The sequence below is a fragment of the Balaenoptera borealis genome (assembly GCF_965194805.1).
Source record: "Balaenoptera borealis genome assembly, chromosome: 14".
Lineage (NCBI taxonomy): Eukaryota > Metazoa > Chordata > Mammalia > Artiodactyla > Balaenopteridae > Balaenoptera > Balaenoptera borealis.
The window spans coordinates 63,232,797-63,252,092 of record NC_138875.1 but is presented as its reverse complement, the minus strand read 5'-3'; the positions used below and the strand labels follow the sequence as shown (position 1 = coordinate 63,252,092).

General features: G+C 43.9%; 1 protein-coding gene and 1 long non-coding RNA gene across 12 annotated transcripts in view; one reads left to right on the top strand and one right to left on the bottom strand.

Annotated features, from left to right (window-relative positions):
* CEP192 (centrosomal protein 192) overlaps nt 1-16,877 on the bottom strand; it is a 108,870-nt gene extending 91,993 nt beyond the window's left edge. For 10 of the 11 annotated variants that reach the window (XM_082354998.1, XM_082355002.1, XM_082355003.1 and 7 more), the window contains exons 1-5: nt 16,729-16,838; nt 16,290-16,460; nt 10,723-10,893; nt 9,912-10,037; nt 1,149-1,324 (exon numbers count right to left, since the gene is read on the bottom strand). In XM_082354998.1, coding sequence (XP_082211124.1) covers nt 1,149-1,324; nt 9,912-10,037; nt 10,723-10,893; nt 16,290-16,399 — 583 coding nt within the window. In that variant the 5' untranslated portion in view covers nt 16,400-16,460; nt 16,729-16,838. Of the gene's footprint in view, nt 1-1,148; nt 1,325-9,911; nt 10,038-10,722; nt 10,894-16,289; nt 16,461-16,728 lie in introns of all 11 variants that reach the window. The other variant, XM_082355008.1, reaches the window with a different exon arrangement.
* Nucleotides 16,878-17,004: 127 nt separating this feature from the next.
* On the top strand, nt 17,005-18,071 carry LOC309611106. Its single transcript, XR_014234332.1, has 2 exons — nt 17,005-17,307; nt 17,749-18,071. It is a non-coding gene; the product is annotated as an uncharacterized lncRNA (long non-coding RNA).
* Nucleotides 18,072-19,296: the final 1,225 nt, after the last annotated feature.

Here is a 19,296-nt window from a genome sequence, read left to right as displayed (position 1 = left end):
CTAGTAATTCCAGCGGGTGTGAATTGATCTCTCCTGGTTTTGAATTTCCCTGATGATTATAGCTGTTGAGCATCTTCTCATGTGTCTACTGGCCATCTGTACAACTTCTTTATAGAAATGTCTACTGAAAAGCCTCTGACATTTACAGTACTGGGTTATTTGTCTTTTTATTGAGCTATAACACTTCTCTACATATTCTGAATGCTGGTCCCTGATCATATACATATGATACATGATTTGTAAACATATTCTCCCATCTTTGGGTTGTCTTTTCACTGTCTCAAAAGTGTCTTTTGAAGCACAGAAGTTTTCAATTTTGAATAAGCCCAATTTGTCTTTCTTTCATTTCTTGTGTGAGGAGTTAATCTAGTCTACTTTCATACATTAACGACATTTTTCATCAAGAGAAATACAAACATCCCATAAAAATTTTAACTTAGGAACAAAAATGACTGCTGACAAGAATACAAATTAATTGGCAGGGGAAATGTGACAGGTGTATTAGAAACAGCCTCCCTGTCTTGAACACAAAGTGTGCTGTGAGCATCAGACAGCATGGTTTCTGCAGGAAAGGAGGTTTCAGCTTAATCAGTATGGATAATTAAGAGATTGATTAAGAGATCCTTTCCTATAAAAGTATTATAAACATGGTATTAATAGGAAAGTGCCAAACCAAAGCATTTTCAGTTTATAGTATCATAGTTTTAAGATAAACACTGGTCCAAAGACAAAACAATAAGAAAGGAGATTAAAACTGTATGATATAACTTATATGTGGAATCTAAAAAATACAACAAATAATGAATATAACAAAAAAGAAGCAGACTCACAGACAAAGAGAACAAAATAGTGGTTACCAGTGGGGAGAGAGGAGGGGGAGAGGCATTACAGGAGTAGGGGATTAAGAGGAACAAACTATTAGGTATAAAATAAGCTACAAAAATATATTGTACAACATGGGGAATATAGCCAATACTTTATAATATTTTATAATAAATGGAGTATAACCTTTAAAAATTGTGAATCACCATACTACACACCTGTAACTTCTGTAATTTTGTACATCAACTATACTTCAATTAAAAAAAGATTTTTAAAAAGGAAATTAAAATATATACATTAAGGAATGATTTCTAATAGTTCAGTACCTCGCTCCTGCTCCAGCGGTGAAATCCCATCAGAAGGATCTTGGCTCTGAAAGGGTTTTGCAGCTCTAACGTGCTCCTCTTCCGTTCTTTCTCTATCACTTTGAAAAGCTGACTCTTTGAGGACAGCACCTGACAAATGTCGACCTTCTGTCTGATTCTTTTTCTTAGAGATAGAACTTTTAAATTAGGGAACAGAATAATAATGAAATATTAGTTATCTTAGGTGTATCTATAAAACATCCATTAATCAGTTATTTCTTAAAAACAAAAAATGGATACAGTGAAAAGAAACATTTCTGGGACCAGCCAGACGTCCTGGGGACGATACCATCATTTTGGGTCCAGTGATGTACATCTACCAAAGTCAAATATATTGCTACTCTGCCTCTCAAATGATAAGAGGCAGAGTTTTCTTCTTTCCCAAGTATCTGTGAATCTACCACATCTAGAGAAAAGCTCAGCTTTTCAAAAAACAAGACAGACTTAAAGGATACCGTATATTTGCCAAATAGCTACTGCTCAGACCTACAAACGCTTTGAAGCTGTACTTTAGCCCCTGCCACTGTTCTATCATCATTTTCCATTTGTCTCTGTTGTTTCTATGGATGGAAAGGTTCTTCCTTAAAGGCAACTTTCCACCCAACCTACTGCAAAAGCTCTTGGGTCTGTCCCCGCTCACCACAGCCATTTCACCAGCAGATGGAACTTCAGGGAAAAGCTGCTAAATGCAACAAATTCATCATGTGACAAACCTAGGGCCAGACTTAAATCTGGCCAGGATGAATGAAATGAAAATGGCTCTTTCACAGACTCCAAGTCCTAACCCTCTGCCCCTGAGGCAAACTCTAACTTTCCTCCCAGTTTCTCCACCTCTTTACTGCGGCTGTAATACACAGAGAGCAAATCACTTAATCCAAAGGTGCATTTGCAGGCAGGTATAGGAAAGTTTCACCCCAATCAAACAGAACTAAGTAAAACAGAAGGCAGGGGGGACTTCCCTGGTGGCGCAGTGGTTAAGTATCTGCCTGCCACTGCAGGGGACACAGGTTCAAGCCCGGGTCCGGGAAGATCCCACATGCCGCACAATAACTAAGCCCGTGTGCCACAACTACTGAGCCTGTGCTCTAGAGCGTGTGAGCCACAACTACTGAACCCGTGTGCCACAACTACTGAGTCTGTGCTATAGCGCCTGCGAGCCACAACTACTGAGCCCGCATGCCTACAGCCCATGCTCTGCAATAAGAAAAGCCACCGCAATGAGAAGCCCGCGCACCGCAATGAAGAGTAGCCCCTGCTCGCCGCAACTAGAGGAAGCCCACGCAAAGCAACTGAAGACCCAACACAGCCAAAAATAAAATAAATTAATTAAAAAAAAAAAACAAAAAACAAAAGCCAGAGGCGGGTGGAAAGGCTATAAAGGGATACAAAGTCACGTGGTAGAGAAAACAGAAAAAGAGGTGGGGGGGGTGGTACACAGCAAAGGAAACCACAGGATGAAAAGGCAGCCTACTGAATGGGAGAAGATATTTGTCAGTCATATACCTAATAAGGGGCTAACTCCCAAAATATACAAAGAACTCATACAACTCAATAGCAAAAACACAAACAACCTGATTAAAAAATGGGCTAAAGACCTGGATAGACATTTTTCCAAAGACATAGAGCTGGCCAACAGGTACATGAAAAGATGGTCAGCATCGCTAATCACCAGGGAAATGCAAAGCAAAACCACAATGAGGGACTCCCCTGGTGGCACACTGGTTAAGAATCCGTCTGCCAATGCAGGGGACACGGGTTCAAGCCCTGGTCTGGGAAGATCCCACATGCTGTGGAGCAACTAAGCCCGTGAGCCACAACTACTGAGCCTGCGCTCTAGAGCCTGTGCTCTGCAACAAAAGAAGCCACCAAAATAAGAAGCCCGCGCGCCACAACGAAGAGTAGCCCCTGCTCGCCGCAACTAGAGAAAAAGCCTGTGCACAGCAAAGAAGACCCAACGCAGCCAATAAATAAATAATTAAAAATAAATAAATAAATAAATAAAACCACAATGAGGTATCACCTCACACCTGTCAGAATGGCTGTCATCAAAAAGACAACAAACAGCAAGTGTTGATGAGGATGTGGAGAAAAGGGAACCCTCCTACACTGTTGTGGGAATGTAAACTGGTGCAGCCGCTGTAGAAAACAGCAAGAAGGTTCCTCAAAAAATTAAAAATAGAACTACTATATGATACAGCAATTCCGCTCCTGGGTATTTATCCAAAAATGAAAACACTAACTGGAAAAGATATATGCACCTCTATGTTCACTGGAGCACTATTTACAATTGCCAAGATATGGAAGCAACCTAAGTGCCCATCAATGGATGAACAAAGAAAATGTAGTGTGTGTGTGTGTGTGTGTGTGTGCGCGCGCGCGCACACACACACACACACACACACACAGGAATAGCACTCGGCCATAAAAAAAATGAAACCTTGTCATTCACAACAGATGAATCTAGAGAGCATTAAGCTTAGTGAAGTCAGACAGAGGAAGACAGATACTGTACGATTTTGTTTATAAATGGAATCTAAAAACACACAAACAACAAAACCAAGCTCATAGATACAAAGAGCAAACTGGTGGTTCCCAGAGGCTGGGGTGGGGGGAGAAATGGGTGAAGGGGGACAAAAGGTATAAACTTCCAGTTATAAAATAAGTCCTGAGGGATGTAATGTACAGCATGGTGACTGTAGTTAATAATACTGTATTGTATATTTGAAAGTTGCTAAGAGAGTAGATCTTAAAAGCTCTCCTCACAAGAAAAAAAATTTTTTTGTAACTCCGTAAGGTGACATGTTAACGAGACATATGGTGGTGACATTTCCCAGATGTATACCAACATCAAATCAAGCTGTACACCTAAAGCTAATATGTTGTCAATTATATCACAAATAAATAAATAAAATAAGAATATGAGGAAACAAAAAGACAATAAAGGTCCCTATATAACATATTTCTAAGAAAAGGGGTGGTGGTGGCGGAAGCAAGATGGTAAAATGAAATAAAGAAGTCAGGACATTTAGTTAATTTTCATATCTTAAACCTCCCCCTGCCACTCCCCACCCCCCGAAAGACATGTAGTGTGACCATTAAAACTTTAGGACAACAGAGACAGTTGAGGGCACTCTAACTTCACCACCACCATCACTCCCCGTCAAAACTCAACTTCCTCAAACCTACAGCTATCATTGTTTTTACTGGCCCATCAAAATTTTTCAAATTAAATCTTAAAGTCTTTCAGGCAACTGTCCCAGACAGCCCTCCACTTCTGCTCCCCAACCCACCCACGTACATCAGCAGTGCCAACATGACCCTGTGCACCCAGGAAGAAGGCTCCTCTCCAGATAAGGCCTAAGAAACGCCTGTGCAGAGTGGAGCGGCCCAGAACACCACACTGAACACCTGGCACTTACCGAAGACCCCAGCCTGCCCGCCAGGCTGTGTGCTCCCCACCTCTGATCTCTGTTCCTCCACTCCTCTCCTCTCCTCTCCCCTCCTCTCCTCCACCTACCGGCCCCTTGAGAACCTGCCTTCCCGAGTGGTCATCATGCTTACGGTCTTGCTTCCCAGCAGTCTATTCTCCACTGGTAGCCAGAGGAGGCTAATCAAATCAGAGTTGAGATGGAACCCTTGGTGGGTTTCCCACCTCACCTGGAGTCAGAAGCTTTGCCCACCCCATGCCGCCTCCTTCCTGCTCATGGACACACCAGGGATGCTCTCACTCAGTGCCCTCCCACAGCTGCACCCTCCCCCTGAAAGGCTCCTCCTCCTGAGGCCAACGGGGCTGACTCTCTCCTTCAAGTCTCTGCTCTGAACTCACACCTCCTCAAGGAGACTCAACAATTACAACACCTTTCAGCCCTCCTAACATCCCTCCTTATCATGTTCTGTTTTTTCCTAGCACTTTTTCCCTTCTAATATACTGTAAAACTGGTGTATTTTGGAGTCTTTTTGTGTAATGTCTGTTTTGTCCACTGCTACTTCCCAAGCCCTTGGAGAGGTAGCTGGCACACAGCAGGCACTCAGTCAAAAACACATGTTGACTGAAATTGAAACTGTGATTTAAAATCTTCTCACAAACAAGAGCCCAGGACCAGATGGCTTCACAGGCGAATTCTATCAAACTTTTAGAGAAAAGCTAACACCTATCCATCCCAAACTCTTCCAAAATACAGCAGAGGGAGGAACACTCCCAAACTCATTATACGAGGCCACCATCACCCTGATACCAAAACCAGATGAAGATCTCACAAAAAAAGAAAACTACAGGCCAATATCACTGATGAACATAGATGCAAAAGTCCTGAACAAAATACTAGCAAACAGAATCCAACAGCACATTAAAAGGATCATACACCATGATCAAGTGGGGTTTATCCCAGGAATGCAAGGATTCTTCAATATATGCAAATCAATCAATGTGATACACCATATTAACAAATTGAAGGATAAAAACCATATGATGATCTCAATAGATGAGAAAAAGCTTGTGACAAAATTCAATACCCATTTATGATAAAAACTCTCCAGAAAGTAGGCACAGAGGGAACCTACCTCAACACAATAAGGGTCATATATGACAAACCCACAGCCAACATCATTCTCAATGGTGAAAAACTGAAACCATTTCCTCTAAGATCAGGAACAAGACAAGGTTGCCCACTCTCACCACTGTTACTGAACATAGTTTTGGAAGTTTTACCTACGGCAATAAGAGAAGAAAAAGAAAAACAAGGAATACAATCGGAAAAGAAGAAGTAAAACTGTCACTGCAGATGACATAATACTATACACAAAGAACCCTAAAGATGCTACCAGAAAACTACTAATCAATTAATTTGGTAGAGTAGCAGGATACAAAATTAATGCACAGAAATCTCCTGCATTCCTGTACACTAATGATGAAAAATCTGAAAGTGAAATTAAGGAAACACTCCCATTTACCGTTGCAACAAAAAGAATAAAATACCTAGGAATAGACCTACCTAAGGAGACAAAAGACCTGTATGCAGTAAGCTAAAAGACGCTGATGAAAGAAATTAAAGATGATACAATCAGATGGAGAGTTATACTATGTCCTTGGATTGGAAGAATCAACATTGTGAAAAGGACTATACTACCCAAAACAATCTACAGATTCAATGCAATCCCTATCAAACCACCAATGGCATTTTTCACAGAACTAGAACAAAAAATTTCACAATTTGCATGGAAACACAAAGACCCCGAATAGCCAAAACAATCTTGAGAAAGAAAAACGGAGCTGGAGGAATCAGGCTCCCTGACTTCAGACTATACTACAAAGCTACAGTAATCAAGACAGTATGGTACTGGCACAAAAACAGAAATAAAGATCAATGGAACAGGATAGAAAGCCCAGAGATAAACCCACACACCTATGGTCACCTTATCTTTGATAAAGGAGGCAAGAATATACAATGGAGGAAAGACAGCCTCTTCAATAAGTGGTGCTTGGAAAACTGGACAGCTACATGTAAAAGAACGAAATTAGAACATTCCCTAACACCATACGCAAAAATAAACTCCAAATGGATTAAAGACCTAAATGTAAGGCCAGACACTATAAAACTGTTAGAGGAAAACATAGACAGAACACTCTATGACATAAATCACAGCAAGATCCTTTTTGACCCACCTCCTAGAGTAATGGAAATAAAAACAAAAATAAACAAATGAAACTTAAAAGCTTTTGTACAGCAAAGGAGACCATAAGCAAGACAAAAAGACAACCCTCAGAATGGTAGAAAATACTGGCAAACGAAGCAACTGACAAAAGATTAATCTCCAAAATATACAAGCAGCTCATGCAGCTTAATATCAAAAAAACTAACAACCCAATCCAAAAATGGACAGAAGACCTAAATAGACATTTCACCAATGAAGATACACAGACTGCCAACAAACACATGAAAGGATGCTCAACATCACTAATCACTAGAGAAATGCAAATCAAAACTACAGTGAGGTACTACCTCACACCAGTCAGAACAGCCATCATCAAAAAATCTTCAAACAATAAATGCTGGAGAGGGTGTGGAGAAAAGGGAACCCTCTTGCACTGTCAGTGGGAATGTAAATTGATACAGCCATTATGGAGAACAGTATGGAGGTTCCTTAAAAAACTAAAAATAGAACTACCATATGGGAACTTCCCTGGTGGCGCAGTGGTTAAGAATCCGCCTGCTAATGCAGGGGACACAGGTTCGAGCCCTGGTCCAGGAAGATCCTACATGCCACGGAGCAACTAAGCCCGTGCGCCACAGCTAATGAGCCTGTGCTCTAGAGCCCGCGAGCCACAACTACTGAGCCCGTGTGCCACAACTACTGAAGCCTGCATGCCTAGAGCCCGTGCTCCGCAACAAGAGACGCCACCGCAATGAGAAGGCTGCGCACCACAACGAGGAGTAGCCTCCGCTGCCGCAACTAGAGAAAGCCTGCGTGCAGCAACGAAGACCCAACGCAGCCAAAAATAAATTAATTAATAAATAAAATAATAATAAATAAAATGCATTGTTTAAGGTAACCAAAAAGAAAAAGAACTACCATATGACCCAGAAATCCCATTACTGGGCATATACCCTGAGAAAACCATAATTCAAAAAGAGTCATGTACCACAATGTTCACTGCAGCTCTATTTACAATAGCCAGGACATGGAAGCAACCTAAGTGTCCATCGCAGACAAATGGATAAAGAAGATGTGGCACATATATACAATGGAATATTACTCAGCCATAAAAAGAAACGAAATTGAGTTATTTGTAGTGAGGTGGATGGACCTAGAGTCTGTCATACAGAGTGAAGTAAGTCAGAAAGAGAAAAACAAATACCATATACTAACACATACATACAGAATCTAAAAAAAAAACGGTTCTAATGAACCTAGGGGCAGGACAGGAATAAAGACACAGATGTAGAGACTGGACTTGAGGACACAGGGAGAGGGAAGGGTAAGCTGGGACGAAGTGAGAGAGTAGCACTGACATACATACACTACCAAATGTAAAATAGATAGCTAGTAGGAAGCAGCTGCATGGCACAGGAAGATCAGCTTGGTACTTTGCTACCACCTAGAGGGGTGGGATAAGGAGGGTGGGAGGGAGATGCAAGAGGGAGGGGATATACATATGCATATAGCTGATTCATTCTGTTATACAGCAGAAACTAACACAACACTGTAAAGCAATTATACTCCAATAAAGATGTTAAAAATAAATAAATAAATAAAACGAAAATAAAAAAACACACGTTGAGAAAATGAATATACAGAGTTAACAACTTTAACATATACAAAGTGCTTATATCTAAACGTCATCAACAGGCAATTCACAACAAAAATATAAGTAATGAATAAACATTAAAGTATGTTCAATCCCATAAATACTTGATTATGAATTCAAACAGAATACTTTAAGACTGCCTGTAATACCGCCATCAAGACATAACCACCATTTACATTTTGATGTAAAGCCTTCCAGACTTTCTTCTATTCACTTAGGCATGTGTATAAATTCTTTTACTTCTAAAATTGAGAATCAGGGGCTTCCCTGGTGGCATAGTGGTTAAGAATCTGCCTGTTAATGCAAGAGACATGGGTTTGAGCCCTGGTTGGGGAAGATCCCACATGCCGCAGAGCAACTAAGCCCATGTGCCACAACTACTGAGTCTGTGCTTTAGAGCCCGCGAGCTACAACTACAGAGCCTGCGTGCCACAACTACTGAAGTCCGCGACCTAGAGCCCATGCTCCGCAACAAGAGAAGCCACCACAATAAGAAGCCCACGCACCACAACGAAGAGTAGCCCCCACTCGCTGAAACTAAAGAAAGTCCAGCAACAAGAACCCAACGAAGGAAGGGAGGGAGAGAGGGAGGGAGGGAGGGAGGGAGGAGGGAGGGAGGAAGGGAGGGAGGAAGAAAGGAAGAAAGAAAAGGAAGAAATAAATTAATTAATTAATTAATTTAAAATTGAGGTTGAAAAATAACACCACCAAACGTCAGGGAGGGCTCAGAGAAGCAGGCATTCTCATGCACATCTTCTAACGGGAATGCAAACTGGTACAAATCTTCCAAAGAGCAATGTGGTAATCCGCAGTGGTCTTTAAAATTAAATATTCTTAACTCAGCTATTTTGATCCTAGGATTTTATCTCAATAAAATAACCTACTAGATGCAAAACGTATGTATAAATAAAGAAGTTCACTAAATTTATAATAGTAAAATTCCAATCATCTAAGTGTCTAACATGGTGCAGCCATTAACATTATGATACATACTTACATTAATTGTAATGGGAAGATGACACAATCATTAATTTTTAAAAGTTATAAACAGTACGTACAGTTTAATCCTATTATTGTTAAAAAAATTAATACATATGTACATGCACATGTGCATAGAAAACAGTCTAGCAGACTAAATAAAAAGATAATCAACGTCTCTTCTGCAGTTACTGGGATGACAGGCCTTTGTTGTCTGCCTTATAATTGCCTGTATTTTATAATTTTTTCAATGAGCATGTATTACTCTTGGAATCAGAAAAAGATTTTGAAAGACTAAAAATGTTTGCGATTAATATCATACAAAGAAAACTGTTAAAATTCTTATAAACGATCAGAGACACAATCACGTGTTCATTTTCCACAAGACTACATGAGACTCGCTCTTAACACAGTGAAAGCAAGATGAAGTAAGAACTCACTCATCATCTGGGAAGACAAGCTGTAACCTCTCTCTTGGTTCAGCTTCACTCTGGCTACTGGGAGACGACTCTGATGGAATTGAATACTTCCCTTCCACTAAATAAGATGCCTGGACATCAGAATTCCTACACACAAAAATTTTGTTTTAATTGTTAATAACTAAATTATACACATTTAAAATTCACCATGACATAGGACTGTATGACTGAAAAACCAACCACCAGGGGGTAAAAACAAATAGGGTCCCCAATGTTCAAAACCATCACCTTATGTGCAAAGCACTGAAAACCTGTGCAGCAGCAGAATGTGTGTATTAAACAAGAGAGTCGTGGAAATCTTAAAGCTAAAAGTTTTTAAAGAGTTAATCCAGCCCCTTCATTCCAAAGGTAAAGATGGTGCTCCATACAGAATGTTTAGGCTAGGAGGACGGGAGAGTAGTTAGATATTCAGGCATAGGTAAACTTTACACGTTACACAAGATGAGTGAACTATACACATCACATTTGGGGGTGCAGCTCAAATCACCAGCCACCAGGAGGCTGAACTAATACAAAGTCAATATACCACGGACAGAAAGACCATTGGTAGGCCAAAAGGTCACTGGCGTTCAATCCCAAACCTACACACCCACCACTGATAAGGCGATGGAACAGGTAAGAGATGGTTTTATCTTCTATGTTGATTTTACATAAATGGTCATCTCCCTCAGATAAAGCTAAAGCTCAAGCTTGGCTGAAAAATTTCACAGAAGTATCAGTATATAGTAGGCTTTAAGAATCTAAAAAAATCATCTGTTCAAACAATTCTTACCTGTTATCAGTGCTGGATCTATTTCTAGCAAGCGTTGAAACAGCAACAGGCAAGCCAAGATTTGAAGAAAGAGTGACATCTTCCAAAATCTCACTATTACCACCAAGTAATGAATTGGTTAAAAAGCTTGGAAATGACTCATCAGCTATACCTCGAAAATCTTCCATCTCACTGCAACAATAAAAGTATTCTTATAAATCATATATTACCATAAAACTTTTTCAAACGATTAAGAGTACAAGTCCCATAAATCTTAGAAAACTGATAAAATCCTCTTTTTGAAACAGCTCTAAGAGGGGACACTATAGTCGAGAATATAAACATCAAACTATCTTCTTATAATTAACATAATAATGAAACACAACAGTTTAATTTACTCTTGGATTTTAAATTTATCGAATAAAGAATCAAAGAAGGCAGAATACTAATGGCATATACAGACAATTTCTGGACGTCATACAAGCTGGGCACACATTCTAACAGGGAATAGAATAAATAGAACTAGCAAAATCTAGTCCCTGATTTCAAAGATTAAGGATGAGTAAATGGTTTAAAAAGTGAGTCTAGGGACTTTCCTGATGGCGCAGTGGTTAAGAATCCGGCTGCCAATGCAGGGGACATGAGTTCAATCTCTGGCCCGGGAAGATCCCACATGCCTTGAAGCAACTAAGCCCGTGTGCCACAACTACTGAGCCCGAGTGCTGCAACTACTGAAGCCGCGTGCCTAGAGCCCGTGCTACACAACAAGAGAAGCCACTGAAATGAGAAGCCCTGCACCACAACAAAGAGTAGCCCCTGCTCGCCAAAACTAGAGAAAGCCCGCACGCAGCAACGAAGACCTGATGCAGCCAAAAAATTCAAACAAACAAATAAATAAAGTGAGTCTAGGGCATTCCCTGGCGGTCCAGTGGTTAGGACTCGGTGGTTTCACTGCCGAGGGCCCAGGTTCAATCCCTGGTCAGGGAACTAAGATCTCACAAGCTGCGCGGTGCAGCCAACAACACCAAAAAAAAAGTGAGTCTGTTCAAAGAAAAAATTTAAGTTACGTTAAGTATATTTGGGGACTTCCCTGGTGGCACAGTGGTTAAGAATCCGCCTGCCAACGCAGGAGACAACGGTTCGATCCTGGTCTGGGAAGATCCCACATGCCATGGAGCAACTAAGCCCGTGCGCCACAACTACTGAGCCTGCATGCCACAACTACTGAATCCCACGCACCTAGAGCCAGTGCTCCACAAGGAGAGAAGCCATCACAATGAAGAGTAGCCCCCACTCGCGCAACTAGAGAAAGCCCACACGTAGCAAAGAAGACCCAACGCAGCCATAAATAAATAAATAAATAAAGATAAAAATAAAGTATATTTGGCACATGGACAAGGCAAAAATGGTAAAAGTGGCACACAAAGGCTAAGTCTGGAAAACACTGGTACAGTCTGTACTACTGATAGAGAACCTACAGTGCATGCTGGCCACTCGTTCGATGGACCCTGATCTCAGAACTCAGGAGACGTTACTCAGTTTTAAAAATATTTCAGAGTGCTTATCATGTAAGGGCTGTGTGGAATTCAGTGAAGAAAATAATTAAATCAGGAAAGACTCAAGAAATGAGAGGATATTGGCCCTATACCCTGAAGAATGAGCAGGACTTTTCAGGCAAAGTATGAGATAAGAGGGCTTTTAAAGGTGACAAACATAAGCAATGGTGGAAGATAATTAAAATTTATTGCATACCTACTACCTTAACTCACTTATCCTCATTTTACAAAAGAAGAAACAAACTCAGAGACTAAACTAGCTAAACTGACACAAGGTTGTGCAATTAGTAAGATTCGTGCCCAGGTATGACTCCAAACTCTGCTCTAAGTGCTGGGGTGTGGTGGCCATAGTAGGTGCTCCACCATATTCGGGCAACGGGTGAGTAAAAACACGGAGCCAGATCCTACGAGCCTTAAATGGTGTATTAGGAAGTCTGGCCTGATCCCATCAGCTGAAAGGAGAGGAAGGGAGAGGGCTTAGCGCCTGGACGGATATTCTAAGAGCTGCCACTACTGATGAGACAGACGACAGTGCAGGACTGTGCTGGGGTCGGTGGCAAATCACTGACGTGTGAGTTTAGATATTATGGACTAATTTACTCTACAAAGTTAGGAAAAGCCTTAAGACCACTAGAAACATACTAAACTTACCTAATCACAGATGAAGGATCCACACTCCTGGCAGAAGCCCAGCCCTCCCACTCCAACACCTGCCTCTCCTCCTCGACACTGTTGCATCTCTCGGGGCAGTCCTCCCCATGAGCACAAGAAGCCTTCCTCAACCTCAGCCCTGCTATCCCCCCACAGCTACCACCACCTCCATCCGCACTCCCTCTACCACCCAGACCTCCAATACGAGTCACTACCGGCCACCCAGCTCCACCCCTCATCCAAGCCCACTCCCAGCTGGCTTCCGTCCCACCGCCCCACCAGGGGCTTGTCAACATCACCACTGATCTCCCTGCTGCCAAACCCATAACCCCATGGTCAGTTTTCAGTCCTCCTTGTCTTGGACCTAACAGAATCGAATTCACACTCCTTCCTCACAGAAATACTTTCTTCACCTGGTTTCCAAAGCACCGCTGTCGGCTCTTCCTCCTCCTTCTCTCCTGGACCTCCACACAGTGAGGGCTCCAGGGCTGGCTCCTGGGTTTCCTCCATCTACCCAGCCTCTCTGGATGAGTGCCCTCAGTTTGAAAGTTTTAAATCCCATATGAAACTTGTATCTCCAGCCTGGGTCTCTCCCCTGAACCTCAGATGTTCAACTACCTACCTGACATTTTCACTTAGGTATCTAACAAGCACCTAAAACATCAATCTTGATTCCATCTCATTGCAACCCCCTCAAGAAAAGCCTGCTCTTCAATCTTCCCCACAGAGAAAACGACAAGTCCATTCTCTAGTTGCTCAGACCAAACCATCAGTGTGCAATCCCTCAGCAAATCCCAATGGTTACACCACAACCATATAACCAGAACCTGCCATTTCTCACGACTCCTGGTTGCTACCCTCATGGTCAAGCCACACCCTCTCCGACCGGGACACTCCCTGCAAGAGCCTCTATCTTCCTCCCCAGACTACCCTCCACACACTCAGGTTACCCAGTCAAACAAGCCAAACACTCACTGCTTAGCTCAGAACCCTCCACTGGCTTCCCATCTCACTGAGAAAGTCAGTCTTGCTGGCAACGGGGGACTGAGTAACTCTGACCTGGGACCTCCTGCTCCTCTCCCTCGCTCCCTCCACCCCAGCCACCCTGACCTCGCTGCCATCCCTTGAACCCACGGAGGCTCCTGCGCCTTCAATTCTTTCAGGTCTTTGTGTAAACGTCCACTTTCCCACCAGCGTGTACAGTCAGGCTCGGCATGCCAATCTCCTTGCCCTGCTTCCTTTTTTCTATAGTGCTATATAGTTCACCAGTTTAACTATTCCCCACCCCACGTTAGAATGTAAGTGCCATGAGGGCAGGGACTTGACCTGTTTTACCAGTGAATTCCTATCTAGAGCAGTGCCCTGCACAGAGCAGACCCTCAATAAATTTGCTGAATGAATGAAGATTTTCAAACTGGGTCAAATCCAGCAAACTTATCACCAGCTATCACGTAAGCACCCTCCTCTCAGACCACACCCCAGTGTTTTCCTCTCTTCAACATGTCTAACTATCTACATTTCCTCTTCTCGATTTCTACAAACACTTTCAAACTCTCCCACACCAGGACGCAGGTGGAAAACCTGTCCCCATCCTTCCTTTGCACCTCTGCACCACCTTCTCACCTTCTCTTCACAGCCAAGCATCTCACCTGACAGCCTCTCCTTCCATGTTAGGGACACCCAGGATCCTGACCTTAGCTCCGTCACGCAGTGCACATCTTATACAGACAAATCTCATCTGAGTTCAGGAACACGCACCGCCAGACAACAGGAAAATACAGACTCCACCTGAACCCATTTAAACACAGTAAAAACACTGTTGCCAATCAAAACACATCTAGTGGAGCCTATTCCTGAGGGCAAAACAGGCCTTGTCTAAAACAATCCCTGAGTCATTCTACATCTTTCTGACTCTACTACCATCCTACCCTACTGAAAAACCTCCTAATCAGTCTTCACAGTCCAATTCTTGTCACTCTACAATTAATTCTCCACATGGCAATCAAAGGGATCGTAAACCATAAGCCAGGTACCATACTCTTCCTGAAAACTTCAGTGAGCCACCTCATCTGCACACCCCAGCCTCACTCACCACATAACGGCTTTTCTGTTCCTATAATACTCAAGCCCATCCCCACCTCAGGGCCTAGAATACTCTTCTAGATGTCTGCACAGCTAGCTCCTTCCTGACATTCACCTCAATTCAAAGCTCACCTTCTAAGAGAGTTGATCCCTTATCATGAAGTCAAATGTACCCCAGAGTCCATAGTCATTTTAATTTCTGCCAGCACTGATCACTGTCTGTTTTTGTATTTGTCTGTCTTCTTCCACTAAAAAGATTTCTCCCTAAGAGCAGAAACTGTGCCTATCTGTCCATCAATCTTTAAACTCCTACACAGGGGACTTCCCTGGTGGTCCAGTGGCTAAGACTCTGCACTCCCAATGCAGGGGGCCCGGGTTCGATCCCTGGTCAGGGAACTAGATCCCGCATGCTGCAACTAAGATCCGGTGCAGCTAAATATATAAATAAATAAATATTTTTTAAAAATAAAATAAATTCCTACACAAGTCTTCCAAGTAGCCTCCTCACATCTAGTCTTGTAGTTACTAAGTTACTCATTCACTTACAAATATATATATACCACATCAAAATGTATACCATCTCTTTAAGGGTTATCTCCACTTAGAAAGAATCAAATCCAAGAAAATCCAGATATTAAGCAAAGATCATTCATGCAACAATCATTATCAAAAACAGTGAAAGACACTCTGTTTGGTTGTGTGAAGCAACAATAAATAAGGTGGCTCCCCTCAGAAAGCGAACAGTCCCTACCCACTATGATACAGTGCTAAGTGCAGGAATAGAGCTTTGCTGTGGATGCAACAGTAACACAATCCAGGGGAAGATTCCTCCAGATGTAATCTAACACCCAGTCTCTCTTTTCCAGAAAGGACTACACCTGTTCTAAGCCACCTATGGACATGCCACATTCCTAAAGCTTTCCTAGAAGGGAAGATGCCCTAACTTCCGTCCCTACTGCATTACCCAGCCCTCCTCCTCAACTAAAATGAAGACAATACAATATTATCTTTCTTTTTACTGCATTTGAACTAAGCAGCCAGCTTTGGGATTTCTCTTGGTATGTCCTTAAAGCAGTAACTTCAAAACATCCTGCTCGAGTTTACTGATATTTAATTGCTTTAATTTTATGCTTGGATACATAAAATATCATCTGCTGTAGTTGTCGACTGGAGGCCTACGTGCACAACTGAACACAAAAGTATGAGCTGTGGGAAAAAGCCAAAGTCTAACTTCCCCAACGTTCTAAGATACACTTTACCATTATGTAGGTATCTAGCGTAACAGTTTTCAAAGCTTACCGTAAACTTTGCACTAAAAACTGGAATCCGGAGAAAAAGTTGACCTTGGAGCAGTAAAAACTCCAGTCGAATGACCTCAAAATGGTAACAGCGAGTGAAAACACTGTCATGAAAACAGCTGTCCTCCAGGCGACGGCCTCGAAAGGGACCTCATGCTTCAGCGAACAAAGTCTGCCGTCGGGAGAAAAAGCAAAGCGACCTCAAACACTGTCACCTTTCCCGTTTTTCCGTGAAACGACCCGCAAGAGGCCGGGAGCCACGGGGACGCGGCCGCACCCGCCGGTCAGCAGCGCGTCACCCCCGCCCGGCCCGGCCAGCGAGCGGGGAGCACCGCGTTGGGGAGACAGGGACCAGGCCCCGGACAAAAGACCCGAGTCCCGGAGGCCCCGCTCTCACGGCAGCCCGACTCGCCCGCCCCGCCCCCCAGACGATCCCTCACCGAGTCCGCGACGCCTGCCGCGAGCGCCCAGCCGGCGGAAGGTCCGCGGAGGAGGTGTCCGGCGTCCGGCGCCTCCGCCAGTGCGCGTGCGCGCATCCCCTCACGGCGGCCAGCCGTACCGTGCGCCCCTCGGGTTTACGTCGGTTCGCCACACGGACCGAGGGGCGGGGACTCCAAGCTGGCTTTGGATTGGACGGCGCGAAGGGGCGAGCCCGCTGATTGGACGAGAGCGGGCATCCCGGGTTTGAAGCGGGAAGCCGCGCCCGGCCCGGATGCGCCGCGCCTGGCGCCTCGCCCACTGTAGGACGCCACGCCTCTCTTACGTGGTGCTGCAGAGTATCGGCACTCACCTTGAGCACGGAGAACTACTTCGGGTGGACATGGCACCTGACACACCCTGAGTTCGGAAGTGTTGGCACTGTCCCTACGGGAGCGGATGCTGACGTGTGGTCACCTGCCGCACGTTTACACCGACAGTGCTGCGGTTAGGAAGTCATCCCCGGGGTCCGCGCTACACCAAGTCGCCCATGGGGCCCAGTAAGGTTGGTCCCGGCTGAAGAGGGGCGAGGAGATGAGACGGTGCGTCCCTGATTACCTTCCTCCATTTCCCGTTCTCCTTAGGCCACGAGTCCCATCACCAATGCCTGCTCACCACGAGGCCCTAACTACTGCTTTACTGAAACCACAGCTTTAACTTTTATCTCAGAATTTCTTCCCTACGGTTCCTCTTTAACAAAGTTAACTCCTTAACTGCATCCATTGAATAGCTGTTGAATGTTGACGATGCACACTTGGGACTTCAACAGTCCCTACTCCTCATTTTAGCCTGGTACGAAAAGACATCTGCTTATCACTTAACTTTCTACCTCCTCCAAAATATTGCTCAACAATCATTCCTGGATGCCCTCTTCACTCTCTTCCTTTCTCTCTGCCTTTGGAAACGCTGCATCGCTCTGCAAAAAATAAAACACCCGGGCTTCCCTGGTGGCTCAGTGGTTAAGAATCCGCCTGCCAATGCAGCGGACACGGGTTCGAGCCCTGGTCCAGGAAGATTCCACATGCCACGGAGCAACTAAGCCCATGCGCCACAACTACTGAGCCTGCACTCTAGAGCCCACAAGCCACAACTACTGAAGCCCGCACGCCTACAGCCCATGCTCTGCAACAAGAGAAGCCACCGCAATGAGAAGCCTGCACACCGCAATGAAGAGCAGCCTCTGCTCTCTGCAACTAGAGAAAAGCCCACGCGTAGCAACAAAGACCCAACGCAGCCAAAAATAAATAAAACAAATAAAATTTTTAAAAATGAATAAGACACCCACCCTTCCTTGATTCCATTTTATCACACAAAGACCACTCTGTCTCTCCTATCCTTAACTGCCTCCTTTCACACCTCATTGTCACTCATTCTGTTTCTGGCTTGGCCCTGAGTACTACTTCCACACTTGTTTATCAGGACTGGCCTCCTGTCAAACTCAGTGATGTCTCCGCAGTTCTCTTGACATCTCTTCTTGAAACCTTCCAGCCTTGGCATTTAACTACGCCTGTTCTACCTCTGTCCACACTCAATGAGCAAAGATTAAATGGCGAAAATCTCAATATTTTCTGAATCTTGAAAAACAAATCAAATACTTAGCTCTAGAGCTGAAAGGATGCTATTTGAGTGTAATGAGCAACGCTCTGCCTACACCATGGCCACACGCTGGCAGTGAACTGCTGCAATGTGTCCCATGTTCCAGACTGTCACTCACCCTGAACCCCTTGTACCCAACTCACTGTCCTTCCTTCATAAAGATCAAGTGACCGGAGGTCTCCCCATGGCACCCAGCAACCTGACAGTGACAGGGATCTACACTCCAAAGTATTTGCAGGAAAAGAGCCTTCACTGTGATGCCAGACTGCCCAAGTCTCAATGCTCTCACTTCCTAACCGTGCAGCCTCGCACAAAGAGCTTAAACCTGCAGGTGTCCTCATCTGTGAAATGGGGGTAATCAGAGCACTTGCCTCAGAGTTTGCTGTGAGGATGAAGTCAGTTAACTTGCATCTAGAAGAGCACTGGCACATGGAGGCACTCAGCAACATTAGCTATTATCTGACCAACTGAAAAGGAGTAGACCTCCCAGTGAATTCCAAATCTCCAATTCCAGGTAGAGCTTGAAGTGGCCCCATGGCCAAGGGTACCTTCCAGGGAATTAGAAGTGACACCCGTCCAGTTAGGAAAGGCGGACGTCTCACATGGCTCCCCTTTACCAACTGCTCTGAGTGGTAACACCTCAGCTTCCAATATCCAGCACCTTCTACAGTGTGACCGCAAGGTATGTGTCCAGGTTAATCTCCCACTAGCTCCCCAAATGAACCTTGTTCTTTCATTGGACTAAAACTTAATCCTCTGCCTGCACATGCCCTGTCCTCTTCTACATTTGGGCCATCACCCTGGACTCCACCCTCTTACACTTTTAAGTACTCCAACATGTCACAATCCCACATCCCTTCCAAATCCTACTGACTCATATAAATCACTTTCTTTAATGCCTCCTGTACCATTCAACCTTTATTATGAAGCTGAAT